This window comes from Xiphophorus hellerii, chromosome 11 (assembly GCF_003331165.1).
Source record: "Xiphophorus hellerii strain 12219 chromosome 11, Xiphophorus_hellerii-4.1, whole genome shotgun sequence".
NCBI lineage: Eukaryota > Metazoa > Chordata > Actinopteri > Cyprinodontiformes > Poeciliidae > Xiphophorus > Xiphophorus hellerii.
The window spans coordinates 12350996-12366263 of NC_045682.1; the positions used below are offsets into that span (position 1 = coordinate 12350996).

A 15268-nucleotide genomic window follows, 5' to 3' on the forward strand; every position below is an offset into this window, starting at 1 on the left:
ATACAGCCACACACAAAACTGAATTGAGTCAGTGAATGCAATGCAATATGCAAAAATTCATCAAACAAACTCTACTTCTACATAAAGTTGAGGTTTGCAGCAAAATGTTTAAGAGCTTGTACAAGTATTAGCAGCAGTTACCAGTTGGGGTAGCACCATCTGAGTCAATGAGCTGGTGAAGTAATTAATTTACAAAGAAAGCTTCTTAAATGACAGACCACCAGGACAACATAGGACTGTAAACTTAATATTTGATTGTCTTTAGTCAGAGGTTTCTTCAACATCCTGCCTGGCACTGTGATAGAATGGCACACCTGCAACAAGTGTTATGAACTTTCCTTGCTAGTAAATAGAAGCTGTGAGTAGTATTATAACAACATGTAAGTGACTTGGAATGGCAGAAACTCAGATGTGTAGACATACAATCACAGAGCAGAGTCAGAGGATGCTGAGGCGCATATAGAGTGCAGAGTAAATAGCTACTGACTTTCAAAACTCATACAGCTTTGAGATTAGCGAAGGAACAGTGTGTAAAGAACTTCCTGTAATGAGCTTCCATGCCCAAGCAGCTGCATGCAAGCCTCACATCACCAAGTGCAATGCAAAGCATTGGATGTGATGCTGTAAAGCACAACACAGCTGCTAGAACATTGAAGATGTGCTCTATGGAGTGACAACTCCGTAATCATGCTGCTCTGCCTGGCTCTGCGTTCAGTAGTTGCCAGGAGAACGACCTCACTTTATTTGGCCTAGTGAGGCTGTTCTTCTGAAATTGGTCTCAGGTCAATAGTTCCAGTGAAAGGAAATCATGAGTGCTCCAGCTTACCAAGACATTTTGAAAATGCGCCTAAGATTTTGCGATTAGTGTTGGTTCTTTACTGTTCCAACATGATTGCACATTTAAAAGTCCATAAAGACGGATGAACAAGTTTGATGTGGAAGAACTTGACTATACTCCACAAAGTCTTGTCCTCAATCCAGTAAAACCACTTCTGAGATAAAGTGTTGACTTTAAGACAGTCTTTTCACCTAACACTAGTGGCAAACCTTACAAATAGGTTTCTTGAAGAATGGTCACAACTTTCAAATAACACTCTCATAAACCACATGGAAAGTCTTCATAGAAAAGTTCAGGCTGCAAGGTGTTAAACACTACAGATTTCACTCAAATTCAAATTTGTGAGGGCAAGTGAAGCAATTTTTAGGGAATAATAAAGGAAATCCACTTCAAAATTAAGATAGTACTATTAAACAAATTTTAAAACTGACTTCCACGTATATAGATATGAATAGTCTCTGATTAACTTAGCTACCTGTAGTACTATTGCATAATCTTACTTCTGCTTTTGGCATTATTACAAGTTATGTGCTGTTTACTTTAATGTAAAACATATCCGACCTTTTTAAAAATAAATAAATAAATTAATTAATTGATTAAAATATTGTAATACGGAGATGTAAACTGGATAAATGGTAGTCTGGAAATCCACCCATTTAAAGAGCACAGGAGTACACCCTGTTCAGCCAGCTTCAACGTGCCGCACATGAAGCAGGCTCTTCCTAAAACTACTTTATTTAGTAACGGAAGTTTTGAGCCAATAGCAGAAGATTGCCAGACTCTTCCTCCAATGGGAAGTTTCGATGTTCCCTGCACAACAGTAAACGGCGAAAGCATTGGGTCATACGGAGAAGAAGGCGGCTTCAGCCTTGTAAGTGGATTTGAGGGGCTTGGGAAGGAAAACAAGGACGCTGGTAACGTTATCGTGCTTCGAAAGGTAATGGAATATGTTACTTAAAAGTTTACGTAGTGTATGAAAAAACGTGTAAAGTGGTGGGAATATCGTACGTTGCTTATTTAACTGAACGCACACCAGCTGACAGTTGGGCTCAGGCATCTGCTGGCTGTTGCATATCAATCAACCAACTAGACTAACTAAACCAACTAAATTATCGTTTGACACCGGTCAGCTACGGCTCACTAAACTAACTAAACCTACTTAGCTGGACTTGGAGAATTGTTTCCAACTTAATAATCATGTAGGAGTCGAGTCTTTTACCGAGATTTTAGGCTAGCGAGCGTTAACGTTAGTGTCGGCTAAGCTAGGTAGCTAGGGCTTGAATCCCAGAGGAGGAGAATGGACCGACATTGTGAAGGCAACAACATGACCAGAAAAGCAACAAAGATTTGACAGTGATGACTGGTTTTGGTTTTGTCTGGCTACTGTCCTATGTTGTTTCAATCGGTTTTAGTGCTAGCAAATAAGACCGCACTGTCACTGAGAGACGACTTTTAAAAACAAAACATACCTTAAGTTTAAATACACTATTCTAGTGAGATCCCCCTGCAGCTCTCTGTTGTTCATCTTTGCTAATCTTTATAACAAATGTGTCATAAGAACCGAGATCAAATTTAAATAAGAAATCCGTACGCAGATCACATAAAGAGAAAGGAGCCTTTATTTCCCACTTTGAAAAAGCAAAATGAAGTTTAAAAACAGAAGTAAATTTATTTTGATTACTTATTCTCACTGTAGATATTTGTTTACCCTTTATTTAGTCTAGTTATACACAAAGCCACGAGTTGAAAATACAATTCTTCAAACCTTTTCTTCTGTTTAACATTTAAATCAGTTAAATACACAACTGTGTTCTTTTTTTTTTTATTTAAACCATATATTGGTGTTAATTTTATACTTTGAATTATCAGTTTCAATTTTTATTTAACTGTTTTCAATAATGTTTTGTACTGTGTGTGTATTCTGATGGATGTGTTTTAATTGAACTCTTATTTATGTTGTCCAGGGCAAGTTTACTGAGGGAAAACCTTAATATGCGTTTTCTTGGTTACACAAATGACAACAAATTAAAAGCGGAAAATTCAGTATTTTTTCTTGTAATGAATAAATAAAAAGTATTTGGCATAAATGTACACACCCTTAAGCTGTTACTGCATTAGAAGAATGCAGTCGTCAATAACTTTAGAAGATATGTAAAAACAGTGACTAAAAAAACAACAAAGGTCAGAGAGGCAGCCAAAACGTACTGGTTGTTCAGTCCTTGGTATTTCTGGACCAAGGACTAGGTTTGTTTTACAGAATTATTTTCTTCAAAAAGAAAAAAAGAACTTATAGGCATGACCAAAATCTCCCCAATCCTGTGGTAGAATGCGTTATGAGTAGATTAAATCGAACCTAAACATTTTTTATCAACGTTTCATAAGCTATATTCAGCAAGAAAAGTCTACAGCATGTGTTTCTTCCTTCAGTTTTGGAGAACTGTCGACAAATGTCCATCTCTCTTACAGCATATCTGAATTAAATGACTGGTTCATTACCAGGTCTCTGCAGAACTTGATTAGATGCTAATGAGTTCATTTGATTTTAATGTGTGAAGAGTTGCAATCATATTGCTGTTGGATTTTGACTCTTGAGGTATTGAATTAGAAGATTCCCTGGTATAAAGCTCAATTTAAAAGCACCTGTACAAAAGAGAATTTGATAGATTTAAATAACTTTTGCTATGTGGTGTTTGAAAGTATTGCCAAGTCAAAATGTGGCATACTAATATAATATACCAAGGAAGTCTGATTGCTTTATTCATGCTGTGACTCAGGTTGTACTGTGAAGAAAAAAAAAAGTATAATAGAATCGTCTAATTGTGCAGGCATTTGACTAGTGTTTCACAAATACAGAAAGTACACAATCCGCAACCATTTAAATAAGGTGAACCCCATTAAACAAACACACATTGGTGTATATATTATTTGTTCAAGAGAAAACAAAATGTTCCCAGACAGACTAATCCTGGTCTTCTGTATCTCCTGCCACTTGGAAGAAGTTCAAGTAGACAGTGTTCAGTTTTTTTTATTATTATTTAAGGTGTTGAACTTGGATTTAACTCTGTTAAGAACTTTGCTTTGATTTCTTCCTGTTTTTGTCCAGGTGTGCTTTCGGGGAGGGTATGGATCACCCTGCACACAGAGGAGAGACGATGCCTGTCGGACTACATGACAGGTAATTTAATGTGTCACACTGTCTCATCATTTTGTAACTCATTGTGAAAGTAAATTGATTGTTTAAGTTTTTTTTCCCCCTTTAATGATTTTCTACAACCTTTTAGCTGGTAAACTGTATAAATAAACCAGCAGCAGATTGGCATTAGCATTACATGAGATGGTTTAATCCCTGATTACTCTTCGAGAAACAAAAGCAGTCCTCGCCGCAGTCTGACCAGGACTGAAAGCGAGCTCCAACAGTCTTACTGTAGTACATCAGATTCCTGGGAAATACCTCCAGTTTTTCCATTACAACAGCTCAACAGTGGAAGTCATTCATGCTTGACAGATTTGTGTTTAATACTGGCTACATTTGTCAACATTTGAGAATAGTAACAGTGGTGTTTAAAAAGCCTTCGACTTGTCGCCGCACTTGGCTCGCGACAGCTGAATAGTTTTAATAAGCCTCTTGCAATGTTGGAAGCATCAAACAAGAACACTAAGGGGATCACACACAGAACTGTGGGGATTGTTTTCTGTTGTTATTTTTGTTTCTAGTATTTACGACCGGCTGCATCTGTGAGGCGACAATATTCTCCTGGATCTGATTGAGAAGTAGTAAAGAAGGGTATTTAAAGAATTGAAAAGATGAACAGCTTCTCAGACACAAAGCTACAAAAACCCATAAAAAGTCACTTTTGTCCCCACATTAAATGCTCAGAGCTTTCTCAATTTACTTGTTACCTAAGTAAAGGATCGTAATCTGTGTAACAGTTAATTATTGCAGTCTTTTTTGTCTATTTAGGTGTATTTTACCTTTTGGGAAAGAATAATTTTTTTCTGGAACTTTTCTGTATATTTCCATTGTTGGGTACAAAACATTTCTCTTCATTTAAAGTCTGTATGATATTATGTCCAGCACTAAAACTACAGTCATAGCGATTACAATTTTATAGCTTAGATGACGCCACTACAAACCCTGTAGAAAACAGCAACCTCGACAAACATTACAGGGATTCCCCAAATTGAGAAGAGGAGAACGAGCTCAAGTCACAACTATAAAGCAAGCAGGTGTTCTGAAGCCATAATTAGTGATTGTTTTCCAGCATTGACAGAATTATAATTACATTACAGTCAGAGGAAGTTTGTAATGTCCACATTGTTTTATTAAATATGGCCTGTGTAACGTTTTTCAAAAGAGCGTTAATTATACACAGCAGCAATGTGCCTCATTTCATAACTTAAAATCTGTGGTGGTTGTTCTTAGTTATGCCTGAAAAAACAAACAAAAAAAAAACCTGACCGTATTTTTAATTAAGTATACACTTGGACTGCAGGGTCCCCCGCAGTGTATTATAAGCCTGGCGGGCCACCAGGCTTTACTTGGGCCCCCATCCCCCAGGCAAAGCATTGCTTATTTATTTTAGTTTTTTTTTAATGTTTGCGTTTTTTAGATGTTATAGTCGGTATTCAAGCATTAATCTTGTAATAACACATAATTAACAATTGATATTTTCAAATTTTCTGTCAACTTTAAACATTTTTTATCTCAAAAACATGGCACGGCGCTGAATGACTGACTTGCTCTAGCACCCAGCCACTGGGCTAAGTAAGTTTTCTGGGAGAAACCCTAGACTGATTTGTGTAAAATGACAGTAAATAGGCAGAACTAAATAGAAAATGTATTATTTATCTTTTTCTGAAGTATTGCATCATGTTTTGACATTATATTTTTTCTTTCCCATTTTTCCATAATGAACAAATTCATCATTTATAAACTTCCCCTTTTCTCCTTTTATCTCTCTTAAAATAAAATTAACTCGGTCTGACAGAAAACCAACAAGAAAACTGCCAGGGTGCAAAAACCTCTTCATAGCTGCAGTACAAGCTGCTAATAGGTGCCTGGTAAAGTTTTCCAACAACAGCTGTCTGATTCTGTTCACTCTCTGCATGCTGGATCACGTTGCTCAATGTTTTTAATTAGTAACCTCCTGCAATAGGTCAACTTGTGCGAGCTAGACAGTCACCGGCTGCAGCTCTTGAGGAAGTCTGTGGTTTCTGCTCTTAGTCATCCTCTTTGTTGTGGTTTGGGTATGTGTGGCCGTGCTTTAACATCTCTGAACCACGTTTAAAAGAAACTCTTGTTGCATATACCGCACTCAACTAGAGGTTGCTTGGCTTTTATAAATTCCAGCATATGTCTCACAGGAGTTTGGCAATGTTGTTGCTACAGCGAACTGTGAATTCTGTCTGCACATTGGTGACGCACACCTTTACCGCTACCTTGTTGTTGGCATTGCACCTGTTATAGACAAATTTATCATAGCATAACTATGACCGAGCCACAAAAGCAATGACAGTGCTGTCATCTCATGATTGTAGTCATAAATGATTCAGTGATAGTCTGACTCTATAAATAGGAAACCATGTGCAAGACCTTGGTAAATACTGTCCTTGCACAGTGACTGTAAACTTTCTAATAAACTTTATCTAAAGCGCAGTTCTTCGTGAACACATTTTTAAGCATCTACTCTAATCAGAGTTTGTTTGTTCCATTTACAGCTGTTTTTTAAAATTATTTTTTATTAAGTACTTTCTGGTCTCCCAGCAACTGGTGGCCAACTTGGGAGTGATTTGTGCATGCCTTATGCCTGTGGTGGGCAATGCACATGCTGCTTCCTCTGTGAAAGTGCAGAGACTAAAATAGTGGAGCACAAACTTGCATCTCTGTTATAGCCCTGTATGGGATACTGTGGACTAGTCTATCACAAAAAAAGTAGTCCACCTTTAAGTTCTAGGTTTCTACCGTTTGCACATACCTAGAGTTTTGGGGCACATTTCATGTTCACAAAGTTTTAGATTTTTAACTAGATTTACCCAAGAAATTAAATCAAAATGTATAATTTAATTGGTCAACTGGGGGTCAGTGGAAGAGTAGTCAGAGTTGTGGATTCAATTCCAGCTTCTTCCTGCACCAGGTTGATGCACCGATGTGCAAGGTACTTAGCCCCAAGTTGCCTACTTATCTTTGTATGAGTTTGTTAGCATTAGTGTGTGTGCTCTTGGGTAAATGTGGTTCTAGTGTAAAGTGCTTTGACTAGAAAGGTTATATGTAAATTCAGTCCATGTAAAGCAGAAGAGCAACTATTGTTACTGCTGTTGCAAACAAAAAAAAAATCTAACCTTAGTGTTAAAAAATAGGATGTTATTTATAACATGTTTTTATCTATGACTCAGGGTTTCTGTATAGTCTGTGAAAATCTTGAATTTCGTTTCAATATTTTTCAGGTATACATGAAATTGCAAAAGAGAATCAGACTACAGAGAAATATTTTTATTTCCTAACCCATTACCTGTCCTTTCCTCATACTTTCGTTGTCCCTTCTTCCTTCCTTGCATTCTTCCTTTCTTGTGTTCTTTCCTCCCTTGCTCTTTGCTTTCTTTTTTTCTACTCCTTCCTGTCTTTAATTGGTTGCTTTCTTCTTTCTGTTCTTTTCCTCCTTTGTATATTTTCTTCCTCCCTTTCTTAATTTCCTGTGTACTTCCCTCCTTCTCTTCCTCCTTCCTTCTGTTCCTCCAAGAGCTGCACAATAAATAAAATTCTAGTCATCAGCAGAACATCACTGTCTGCGATTTCACAAAACACGGCATCATTTAACACAAAGTTTGATATTATAGCAAATGTTTAGCCCTAGCTTTGGTCTGTACTTTCTGTTCCCTTATTTTTTTATTTTATTTTTTTTGCTGATGGCATATTTAATGCATACTCACCTGAAATATCTGTCAGAAGGTCCTATTCAGTTTATTTTACAATGGACATAAAAGGCTGTAGAGGAACCCCAATGACTGTACATGCAGATACCTCTGTAGTTACTTTCAAAAACAACAAAAGAACTGGTCAAGTGGCATAATTAAAACATAATGTCATATAAAGTAATGCATTTAGCCATTTTGAATCAGAATGTGAAGTTTAGATAAGAATTTAAACGGCAGTAGTTGTCTTCAACAGTAAACACAGCTGTATCATTGAGAACACAATGTACAGAGATCAAGGTGCACTAAATGGCAGAATTTACAGATTTATAGAGGGTGTTTATGGACATTATGTAATTGAAGAGGTTGTTTATAGGTGGCGTGATTTATGGGTTAATAATCTGTATATACAGAAGGGCAGTAGAAGGTCTACCTGTGAAAGAGAGAAGAGTTATTGTGCAACAGAGGGGTGAATGAGTTGTAGGAGCCCAAGACGGCACTCTGCCTCAGACGCATGTCGTGAAACTTACTGTGAGGATTCTTGCTTTCAACTCCCAACCCATAAAAACTATCTGCACTCAGTTTGGCTCTAAGCTGTAATCCTTACCTCTGTAACAAGGTGGCGGTGTTGGCCAGTGACAGTGTTTTCAGAGATCCTAAAAGGATGATGGAAGCGCAGCGCTCCCTCCCTCCTTCCTCCTTCACCCCCCTCCCTCCACGAGACAACTGTGAATGCAGCAGGGCAAGCAGTCGCGTCGAGCGCAGTCCATTGGCTTCTCAGTGCTAAAGTCACAACCCCGACTGTAGCCCTCGCTGCCTCCACCAGCGTTCCTCTGCAGCTGCTGGTGCCACCACTGCTCTCCCTCCCCCTTAAATGGTGTGGGCAGAGTGGGATGGAAGACTGCATTAGGAATCTTTTCATGGAAATGGTTTTTGCTGCTGGTACTGCTGTAGCACCATCCTGGTGACAACAACATGCCGTTGAAATGGAAAAGCGGTTCTCCTGTCAGCTGGAAATTCCCAGTGCCAGTCCTTAAGACATCCAGGTCCTCACCCCTTTCGCCTGCCTACATGTGAGTAAGAGCTTAATGGGATTTGCATTACACAACTGTGGTAGTGTGTTTCTTGGATTTTTGTCTGGTTTTTATTGCTGGCTTTATTTATTTAAATAGATTAAGGTGCTATTGTATATATCATGCTTTTTATTGGAATCAAGAGATTTGCCCTCGTCCAGCATGATTTTTATGGTTCCACCTCAGAATGCCTTTCGTTTTCCGTCAAAAAGGCTTGTTGTTCTGCAAGTCCGGACATGGCAGGCACCACATCCCTGACTCTTGCCCTCTTCCTGTGGCTGTGTGTGTTTGGGAGCTGGGAATCAGTAGCTTGGGAGGAGTCTGCCTTTGTCAGGATGTCTGACATGCCCTGGTTTAGAAGCTATTGTCATCAGCTACTGCTCATGAAGGGGGAAGGGTAGAAAGCGTGTGCTTCACACAGCCTCTCGCCATCCTCACTTCTACCCCTCTGTCAGAGCGCCGTTCGGTTCTTGGCGTAGCTACGGTTTATGGAGCAGAAGAGCTGGATTTTGAAGGGGAAAAGAAAAACAGTTCTCAAGGCAACCTGTGCTAAGTGAGCGAACTCACTGCCTGTAGGAGATTTCTTATGCTAGCACAGTAATTAAAACGTGGATGGATTTTCACTAAATTAGGTTTTTTCATCCTCCAGTTGTCTTGTAGTTTTACTTGTGAATTTAGGAGGTTTTACTTAAGAATTTCCCCAGATTTTTTTTTCCTGATGACTGTAAAATGTTGTGTTCTCATCTGCTTAGCCTATTTATATTGTACTGTAAATCTCTACAGGTGTCCTGAAGCTACAGTGAGCATACAGTACACATAGTGTCAGCTACCTGCCACACCTTAACAGCTTAAGGTTTTAACCTGTTTAAAACATGGTAACTTTTTTTTGTTGGTCTTATCCCAAATGGAAACACTTGGAAAAATCCAACTTTAATATAAATATTTAATTGAAATTAATGTTTCACAGCAATCGATTTTGGGATCATCGAACTAATTTATTCACATTAGTTATTGTAAGCATTTGTCAGCAAATCTGAGCGGAGTGTAGATCAAACCCTCTAATTATTTCAAATAAAATGACATCAATTGATCATTTGTATTAGTACATTCCTCCTGTTGTAGAATAAAGCTGCTTAAAACTTTGTGTTTCTGTGTTTGATATGGTGTAAAGCACTTTGAAATGCCTTGCTGCTGAAATGTGCTATACAAATAAAATTTGATTTGATTTTTAAAAAAGCAACAGCAAATATAAAAGTTAATGTATCCAAGCTGCATGTCAGAGTTTTTCATATGTTTATAGTGCATTGCAAAACTCTTGTCTTTAAAAATAAGAAATGGGAGTGCTACTACTGTGACAGCTCTTCCCATTAGGTTGCAAATCTTAAAGTACACCAAGTGTGTTTAATTGGTTGTGGAAGTGGCTACATACAGTAACGTTATGGTAAATCATGGGCACACAATGACAATCGAAGTGTACTGAAGCATCGAGTTGCCGCTTTACTTTGCTCTGTCTTGCTCTGCCCGCTCAGACCACTTACTATTTTGAAACCTGAATAGTTAGCTGGGATTTTACAGGCTGATATTCGGGGTTAGTCTGTGGTAAGGGAGAAGTCACTCTTTATAAACCCGCTGTCCATTTGCCATAAGACATTTATAACTGGGTCTTGCTGTGTTGGTGGGGTAATTTTTGTGTGTTCTAGCTAGCTACTGACGGGGGATGCAGAAGGGTACGCTTTTAGAATATACGAGGTACATTGCGTCCACCAAGTTAACAGCTAGAAGCATCTCTGTTCAGTGTCTTTTAAAATTATTTATATTCTTTAAACATTTTCATGTACTGCCGTGTTACAACCATAAACTTTTGTGTGATAGACCAACACAATGTAGCACATGGATGCGAAGGGTGTAGCCTTATAACACTAATTACCTTCAGAAGTCACCTAATTAATAAATTGGGTCCACTTGTGTGTAAATTGAGCTCTCCTGTGAAGGCCTCAGAGACTTTTTTGAGGACATCAGTGAAGAAACTGCATCAAGAAGAACAAAAAATACATAGACAGGTTATGGAGAAGTTCAAGGCAGAATTAGGTCGTAAGGAAGTGTTCCAAGGTTTGAACATCTCACTGAGCTCTGATCAATCCACTGTCTGAAAATGGAATAGAGTTTGAAACAACTGTCAACCTACCATGACATGACAGTCCAATTAAACTGGCGGGCAGAGTAAGAGAAACATTAAATCAGAGGAGCAGTTAAGAGGCCGACAGTAACTCTGGAGAATCTACAGAGATCCTTGGTTTGGGTGGAAGAGTAGTAGGAAGTTAATCAAACTGGAAGAAAGCCACAAGAAGTCACATTTGAAGCTTCACACAAACCTTGTAAAGGACACAGCAGACTTGTGGAAGAAAGTGCTCTGTTCACATGAGACCATGTTTTAAATTCATGGGATCATGCTGTGGGGATACTTTTCCTTAGCAAGGACATGGAAACTGGTCAGAGTTGTTGGGAAGATGGATGCAGCTAAGTACAATCCTGGAAGAAAATCTGTCAGAGGTTGCAAAGACTCTATAGTAAGGAAGAGGTTCATTTTCAAGCAGAACAAAAATACAAAATATTCTTGGGTTAGAATGCTCACTCTAGCCACTCATAGGTTCCAAACAGAGATGGTTAAATCACCCACAGTTGTGAGTTTTAAAAAATTAAACCAGCATTGCAAAAGAAGAAGATGTGGCGATGCTCAACATCTTCCATAAAATCAGAGTCAGACATCTTCCCATTCTATTATTTAAAAAAAAATAATAGGGAGTAAGTTGAGCGTTATTGGCTGAGCAAATGCTTCAAATGGAAACTGTAAAGTTCCACTTCAAATTGCAGATTATTTCTTGTAGCTCCAAAGTGACAACTCTGGCATGGCTTCCTTAAGACGGGCTCTTTATTTTTTGCCGTGAAAACTACAGAAATAAAAGACAAAGCTTTAGACATAGATACATTTACAGACAGACAGCTGACACGTGCTTTGACAAACGTTACCTCGTGGCCGCCTGACACTTAGGAGGTCTTTAACGATTAATTTGTCGTTGTTCACTCTAAACCAAAATATTAAGTAATTAAACATCATAAAAACACCATAACCAATAAATTCACAAAACATTACAAACATAACTACAAAATACCTTGACAACGACAGGACATGAGGCTGCTACACGTAGCTCTGTTCCAGGCTTCTGCTTCTTCTATGTTTATTTAAGTCTCGCAGCCTCACACGTGTACACAAATCTCGCGATAACTTTCTACAAAAAATAATTTGACACAAAATAAAATACAATCATTTAACACAAATCTTAAAACGTGAACCAAACAACTTAAAATACATTATCCTATCTTTTAGAAATAAACATACATTTTTTCATGACTTTAGTCATTTTAGTGACACTTACATTTCTGGTATTTCTTACACTTCTATGTCTTTCGGTTGACAGGTTGAAAACCATACGTTCATCTCCATCTCTTTTTTTTTCCATTTTTTTCTCCGAAGAGTTTTTGCGGTGCTAGTGGCTCGTATTTTTTTGTGACAGTAGGCAGACAGGAAAGAGGGCGAGGAGAGGGGGGAAGACAACCCGCGACGTCCGCGTCGAGGACTAAGGCCTCCAAACGTGGGGCGTGCTAAACCCCTGCGCCACCACAGCACGCCCCGTTCATCTCCATCTCTACCTTGAGTGTTAGCCTTTCTAAAAGGGATTTAAGTCCTAACCTAATTTCAATTTCAGAATTGGTGGCAATTGTTCTCCGTCCAATCTGACTGAGCTTGAGCTATTTGACGAAAACGAATGAGCCACAAAATGTGGTTCTACAAAGTGGTTCACATTTTAAAAATCTATTATTTCTATTTGATAAACACCTACTACTCTGTGCTGGATGAGCACAATCCTAACGTTGAAGTATGTGGTTTTTAACTTGAACGAGGAGCAATTTCAAGAAGCATCTACTGCAGATAGTCGTCTACAGACACTTATGAGAAATGATTTCATTTCACTGAGAGTATAACATACAGACTGGCTGTTATTTCTGTATGAATTGTTATTGCCTTGTGTTTTGTTTTTATTCAAATACAGTCAATAAATCCCAAGGACCATACTTTCATTTGCTGACCTAAGCAATAAATTCTCAGACGTTTTTTTTTTTTCTGACACTTGGAATCATGTGCCTGATGTGTTTTCATCAGAATTGTTTAGTTGTCATCTAGCTGCTAATGCACCTCAGAGCTAGCAGCAGCAGAAGAAGCCAGAGATGTTGTCAGTGTGTGTAGGTATGAACTGAGAGGTGAGCCATGCAGTACAAGGCTCTAACCAGTGGTGTTGTCGCCTCTCAGCTGATTCAACAATGCCAAATGGCTTTCCTGTAGCGCTTAGCTTCCTGTTTGGTTTAGATTAAATACCAAAGGAGAAACTGTGGTGTTTTGGTGAGTAAAGGCATTTTTTTGCATCAATGAAGCATGACTAATGTGTGAAAAGGGCTGTGGTGTTCCAGTAGTCAAACTGCCACAATTGCCTGTATGATTCTTGTTAGCACTTGTCATATCCCTTTTTTTCTCTCCCTCCCTGTGTTCTTGCTCTTTGTCAACAGTCTAATGGATGCAAACTGCAGAAAATCCAATAAGAGTAGGAATGCATGTTGTGGTTTGGGCCTTTTTTGTGCTTTCTATTTATAGTTTTTATTCAGTTTAATAAAGTGAGAAGTGATTGTTGTTTGGTTTTTTTTAAGACCGTTTTTCCATTAAATCCTTCAGTTAAAATCTTGGCTCCTTGTAAAATGGCTTTCCAAAGACAAACAATGTCTTTTTTTATGTAAAAAGTGTTGAGATTAAAGTAAATCTGTGACTGAATAAGTTCCAAGGAAAAATAATCAGTTTAAAATAAGAAAGGAAACCAAAAAAAGAAGCTTTGATACTCCTTTTTTACCAGATTGCTGCAGGAACATGTGATATGTCTTATTTGGCTGCAAAGTCTGCAGCTGATTTAATTTATCCAAGTGAAGTTTCATTTGAAGATGTTTCGAAGCCAACCTAGAGTCATTCATTTTTTTGGAACAAATCACAGGATGGTTGGTATAACATCCGACGCCGAATATCAGCTGATTTTCTTCTCTAGGAGATTTTATATCTATCTATATATATATATATATATATATATATATATATATATATATATATATATCGGAGTTGAGTTTAAACATAGCCTTCTGCAAGGGAGAAAAACACACCTTCATACTTAAAAGTACATAAATCAGATTCAGATTTTTTTTTCTAAGGATGCTGTGAGATGTATCTAAGCCTGCCTTAATTAAAGTTATTCAGGGAAGATATGCCAGCATTGAGGTTAAACTTATTTGGCTGTTCCAAACTACTGTAATAATATTTTAAAGTCCAACATAAACTGAAACACTAATATTGGACTACTCTAGACATGCACCAATCAAATGACCAGTGATGGGGCTTATTAAATTTTTCTTTGATTGCCTCTGACTGTGGTTGGCAAGGGAAATACTGGAAAAATCTATAAAAAGGAGCAAAACTTAAAAACGCCCACCATTTTTGGGCTCTAACTGTATTAAACAACAGAATGTACTCTCATGCACTGTGTCTTTTTAAGTTCAATACAAATCAGATAATAGTTGGAGACATTAGCTTTGCTGCATACACGGGGATAATCTTGTAATGCCTGCATTTCCGTTGGATCCAAAACTCCAACCTCTGCCTTTTTTCCCCAGAATCTAAATTTTTCAGAAAACCAGAAAAAGCCTGAATGGTACAACTCTAATATGAACGTCTTGCCCGTTTCATTTACTGGCTTGAAGGTAAATGAAACGGCTTGTAACAAAATACATTAGTTGTGTTTTCTTCTCGAGTGCTTGGCTTGATGTTGATGATCACCGTTCTGTAGAAACATAAAATAAAGCTTTACTTCATCTCTTTTGTTGTTTGCATGACAACAACCCAACATGAAATGCTGCCTTCCTGTGAGAAACATCTGCTGCTGTTTTCCATAATGAACTTGTAGTTATAGTTTTCATATTCATCTATGTTATTCTTGCCCTGAGTATAGACACAACGCACGATGATGGGAAAAATAGTTTTTAAGGTTTTAGTACACCTGCCCTTTGAAATGGACATTGAATCCATGCTGATTTGTGGCCACTTCTCATAAATGGCAACGGCTGCCTGGGGGATTATTTTATTTTTATTGAAAGGCCAGTGGGAGGTACAGACCGACTCAAGTGGGTTTACTCAGGTGAAGCTGTCATATCTGCACTCATCTCACTCACATAGACACACGCAAGCCCTTTCCAAGGCTATTTACGATGAAGCGGAGTTTGCTTTCACAGAAAATAGATTACCAGCCAGGATCTATCATAACTGAAAAAAATAAAGAGAGCATAAAAACAGATGCATTAC

The 15268-nt window shown here is 38.0% G+C and overlaps 1 protein-coding gene across 4 annotated transcripts in view; it reads left to right on the forward strand.

Moving 5' to 3' along the window:
• Positions 1–1553: 1553 nt before the first annotated feature.
• Positions 1554–15268, forward strand: part of klhl13 (kelch-like family member 13) — a 40588-nt gene continuing 26873 nt past the window's right edge. For 2 of the 4 annotated variants that reach the window (XM_032576919.1, XM_032576921.1), the window contains exons 1-2: positions 1554–1775; positions 3942–4013. In XM_032576919.1, coding sequence (XP_032432810.1) covers positions 3961–4013 — 53 coding nt within the window. In that variant the 5' untranslated portion in view covers positions 1554–1775; positions 3942–3960. Of the gene's footprint in view, positions 1776–3941; positions 4014–8478; positions 8821–15268 lie in introns of those variants that run through there. The other 2 variants (XM_032576918.1, XM_032576920.1) reach the window with 2 other exon arrangements.